Here is a 3,537-nt window from a genome sequence, read left to right as displayed (position 1 = left end):
TCGTAAACAGGGGCGTAGATAACCTCCCAACATTGGGGGGGGGGGGGGCGGTCCAGTTTCTGTACTGGGAACATAAAGAGGTTCGTTTGAGAGGGTTGTCCTCTCCCGTGGTTCCGAAAAAAATTACAATTACAATTAAAATGGTGCGTTTTTGGGGAACTTTCATGTTGATATAAATGTTATTGTTTTCTTTCCAAAAACTCTAATTACAACATAAAATTAAGTAAATGTTTATGTATTTTAATGACGGAGTTTTACAAGTGATATGAAAAATAAAAACATTAACATTACATTCACAACGGATATATTTTATTACTGATGGACATATTTAACACCTGAAAATGGGAGAGTGTTATAAATAACCACATGAAAATACACAACAACCAATACAATATGACATGATTAGTAAAGAATGTATCCACATTTCGAGCACTATTAAAATACTGAACCAGGATGAATAAATATTATTAAATTAAGTTAAATAAACAAAAATTACGGATAATTCATTTTTAAGCCACAATTTATCATGCACTGTTCGCGTAATGTTAATGCCAAGTGTCACATTCTATGAAAACTTCCCGAAGATAGTTAACCGTGATTCATTCACACTGACGAACTCATTGGCAACATCTAACAAGTCCATTGCGTCGGTAGCACACCTGTGCACGTGGAGCGTCATGAGGTGGGTGAGTCTCTCCTGTGTCATAGACGTCCGGAGGTACGTCTTCAGGCGTCTCAGGCCGGAGAAGGACCTCTCGCTGGTGGCGTTGGTGGCGGGCATTACCAGGACGTGGCGGAGGACGCGCATCACCTCCGAGAAAAAGAGGCGAGACTCAGGAGACAAGTCGCGGAAGAACGTGACAATGTCCGTGATGGTCTTGACCTTCTTGTCCCGTACGGCGACCTGGTACGTCTCCAGCTGAGTGGTGAGCGCCTGCTCGTTGAAGTCGTCCCTGTAGAAGTCCATCACGCTCCGCAGATGAGTGGCGTAGTCACCACCACAGGCGCAGCACACCAGAAGGTCTTGGAGGGATCTGTAGGTTTTGTAGCCTGGCTGATCGAATCTGTCCTTGATACACGCGATCACCAAATCGAATGCTTCAAAGTAGACCTGGCGGTACCGATCACGTGCTGTGGCTGGATACTCGTGGGCCCCGGTTCCAACGTCATAGCGTTTCGGCATCTTGCGTCGCCTGGGAACCACTGGCTCTACTACGTCGACGTCATCGAGCTGGCTGTTGACGTCAACCCAAAACTTGTCGAAGGCATCGTCGGAGCGCTTGCTGGTCAATGTTTCCACCGTCATTGAAGCAACTGCCTGACCCTCTGATGCGGACATGTCCTTCTGTTGTAGGGTGCGGCTCAAGTTGTCTGTATGTCGCAGGATGATGTAACCCAGATGGACACCAAAGAAGAGGTCGAAGCTCTCCATCTGGGACCGCATGCCTACTATCCTGGAACGGATCTCCGAGTCTTTGGTCTGCTCGTAGCAGGTGTCCCACAAGGTCTGTAACACAGTGTAGTTGTCTAAGACACTACACAGGCTTGCTGCACGCACTGTCCATCTCGTGGGGCACAGTACACGGAAACCAGGGGTATCGGGGCTCATCTCCTCCTTCAGGGTCTGTAAGGTACTGTCCCTCTTTGGTGAATACTTAATCAGTTTGGAGACTTCATGCACTGTATCCATGGTGTCGCGCAAGAGCTTGCACTGACGTACACAGTCCCCAACGGCCAGATTGAGTGCATGTCCGTAGCAGTGCGTGAACACAGCTCGCTCCTCCTTTGCTAAGATGTTGGTCGCCACACCACGCTTCGCTCCGGTCATGTTGCTGGCCCCGTCATAACACTGCCCTCTGCACTGGCTCAAGGATAGGTTCATTCTTAGAAGAGTGTCTTCTATGACCGACGTCAGTGTAGTGGCGTCAATGGAATTTACTTGGTGAAACCCAACAAAGTCCTCGTGCACATTTAAGTCCTCGTCCACGTGTCTGAAGACTACCACCACTTGTTCTCGGTTGGACTTGTCTGTTGTCTCGTCAGCCATGATTGTGTAGAACTCGTTTGTCTTGATGTCGCTGGCCACTTTACGGAGGATGCGCAGTGCCATGAGCTGGAGTATTTCATTCTGGATATCAGGGGCGACGAACTTGTCCCGCTTCCGTTCCAGCCACGCGAGAATAGAGCTGTCCGTCTCCCCGTGGTGTTGTAGCAGCTGCATGAAGTTCCCCTCATCGTCGTCGTGCCCACGTAGCGCGATGCCCTGGCGTGCGAGGAACCGTATGCTGCGTAGGATTTGCAGCAGCTGCTTCCGGTTGTCGGCCTTCTCCTTAGCGTGCCCCGCTGACAGCATCTCCTCCACGTCACGCGTCGTGGCGGGAAGCGTCACCAGTCGCTCAACCGCCTCCTTGTGGCACTCGATTTTTTCGTGCTTCCGGAACTTCTCGGTACCCGCTTTCCATTTGGAGAAGCCATCACTGATGAAGCTGCCGTCCACCTTCGTGTTGCCGATCTTGCCCAACTTCTTGGCCGCCATGCAGAGGTGGCAGAACGCAAGGTCCCGGCTCTGAAAAGAATAACATTGTAATAAATTGTGTGTTAAATATTAATGATAATAATAAGAAACATTATTAAGCAACATTTTTTTTTACAATACGAGTATTTTTTGTATGTTGTGCCTTTTTTTCTAAATTTCGTTTGTATTTAGATCAACGTTAGGTTCAGAAAAGATAAGAACGATCGCAAATTAAAATTTAATACTAATATACATACCTCATCGTAGTGGAGCCATGTGAAGGAATCAAACCAACAAGATTGGAATGAACGCTGTTCTGGCTTTTTCTTCCCGAATGTACGCTTAGGAAACGCAAAATTTCGAGGCTGATTAGGAATACTCATTTTGAACATTAAACAATTACATATATGATATTGTTTCAATGATTTCTAATCAAATAATAACTGATGTACTTAGAGAACAAAAATATTTTCAAACTAATGAATGTTTTTCACGCGTATTTGATTGCAGAGACTGTTGACATGATACTAATGGTCATTACTGTCTAATTCCTGGAATGTTCTGCAGTCTGAGATAAACAGTGAAGACATTAGCACTGACAGTATGTTTATGATTCAAGCAGTTTCAAAGAAGGGTTGTTTTGCCAGGCAAGTTAAATAAACATTATAGTGTCTGAATAATGTTGCCATCAACATTAAGAGGTTCCAACCATCCCATTATTTTACCTAGGGGACACATGGCTTCTGCACTGACGGCGCGTGATTTCAAAAATACTGGTTTTGGGGCGGCGATTTTTTTGGGATTTTACATTTATTTATATAACGATGACTAGCCGAAATATTGGGGGGGGGGGCAGCCGCCCCCCCTGCCCCCCCATTATCTACGCCCCTGGTAAATGAAACATGCATCAAACGAATAAGGTTCATAAAACGTGATATGTGTTAGTTTGTGTGTTTGGGGAGAGGGGATATATTTTATATAAACAACAAAACGAACATGTTATGTCCATCCGGCGAACAAAA

General features: G+C 45.9%; 1 protein-coding gene across 1 annotated transcript; it reads right to left on the bottom strand.

Annotated features, from left to right (window-relative positions):
* Window positions 1-565: 565 nt before the first annotated feature.
* LOC127831058 (zinc finger MYM-type protein 1-like) lies at window positions 566-3,094 on the bottom strand. The gene is made up of 2 exons (XM_052356044.1): window positions 2,773-3,094; window positions 566-2,566 (listed from the first exon to the last, which is right to left on the bottom strand). The coding sequence occupies exons 1-2, from the start codon at window positions 2,905-2,907 to the stop codon at window positions 566-568; spliced, it is 2,136 nt and encodes a 711-aa protein (XP_052212004.1). The 5' UTR covers window positions 2,908-3,094.
* Between the last annotated feature and the right edge of the window lie 443 nt (window positions 3,095-3,537).

The sequence above is a fragment of the Dreissena polymorpha genome, chromosome 5, assembly GCF_020536995.1.
Source record: "Dreissena polymorpha isolate Duluth1 chromosome 5, UMN_Dpol_1.0, whole genome shotgun sequence".
In the NCBI taxonomy this organism is placed as follows: domain Eukaryota; kingdom Metazoa; phylum Mollusca; class Bivalvia; order Myida; family Dreissenidae; genus Dreissena; species Dreissena polymorpha.
The sequence above is the reverse complement of the archived record's forward strand: the minus strand, read 5'-3'. Positions and strand labels throughout refer to the sequence as shown.

Coding starts and splice junctions, on each gene's coding strand:
- LOC127831058 (XM_052356044.1), bottom strand. CDS start 2,907: ATGTTCAAAATGAGTATTCCTAATCAGCCTCGAAATTTTGCGTTTCCT. Junction 2,567..2,772: donor CATGGCTCCACTACGATGAG/GTATGTATATTA, acceptor TATTCTTTTCAG/AGCCGGGACCTTGCGTTCTG.